The sequence below is a fragment of the Calidris pugnax genome, unplaced genomic scaffold (genome assembly GCF_001431845.1).
Source record: "Calidris pugnax isolate Ruff unplaced genomic scaffold, ASM143184v1 scaffold60, whole genome shotgun sequence".
NCBI lineage: Eukaryota > Metazoa > Chordata > Aves > Charadriiformes > Scolopacidae > Calidris > Calidris pugnax.
In genome coordinates, this window is record NW_015090831.1 from 186,492 (window position 1) to 187,187 (window position 696).

At 75.7% G+C, this 696-nt stretch overlaps 1 protein-coding gene across 1 annotated transcript in view; it reads right to left on the reverse strand.

The window, feature by feature from the left end:
* KIF5C (kinesin family member 5C) overlaps positions 1-631 on the reverse strand; it is a 93,237-nt gene extending 92,606 nt beyond the window's left edge. Inside the window, exon 1 of the mRNA XM_014941184.1 lies at positions 481-631. Coding sequence (XP_014796670.1) covers positions 481-606 — 126 coding nt within the window. The 5' untranslated portion in view covers positions 607-631. The remainder of the gene's footprint in view (positions 1-480) is intronic.
* Between the last annotated feature and the right edge of the window lie 65 nt (positions 632-696).

Sequence of the window (696 nt, forward strand, 5' to 3'; positions counted from 1 at the left end):
CCCCCCCCGCGGTGCCCCGCGCCGGCGGAGGTTGGGGGGGGGGGGGTGCAGTGATGCTGCGCGGGTACGGAGGATGCTGCGCGGCCCCGGGGGCGCGGACGGCCGCCCCCGCGGAGCTCCGGCGAGCATGCCCAGTCACCGGCATGACATCAGCGCCGCCGCCGGCGGCCGCCCCCGCGCCCCCACCCCTCACCGGGCCCGGTTGGCCACCCGAGGGGGTAGCCCAGACCCCGAAGCGGGGCAAGGTGGGGGTGCGGGGGAAGGGGGGAGGCCCGGAGCCAGCGGAGGGGAGCGGGGAGAGTCCCCCCCCCCGCCCCTCACTGCGGGAACAATGGGCGCGGGAGCCCGGCAGCGGGACCGCCGGAGGGGATGCTCGCCCCGGGGAGGGGACGGTGGCCCCCGGGGAAAGGGATGCTCGCCCCCGTCACGGCGCGGTGAGGAGAGAGAGAGAGAGAGAGGGAGGATGCGTGGCAGACTCACCCCGATGACCACCGTCTCCTCGCCCTTGAATTTAGGGATGAATTTATCCCCCCGGAGAATCTCCGCTTCGTTGAGGGGCCGGAACCGGCACATCACTTTGATACTGCACTCGGCGGGATCCGCCATCTCGCCGGGCGGGCGGGCGGGCACCGGCCGCAGGGAGCCAGCCAGGCGCTCCGCCGGGCAGGTGTCGCAGACGCCGGCTGGCCCCCCCCC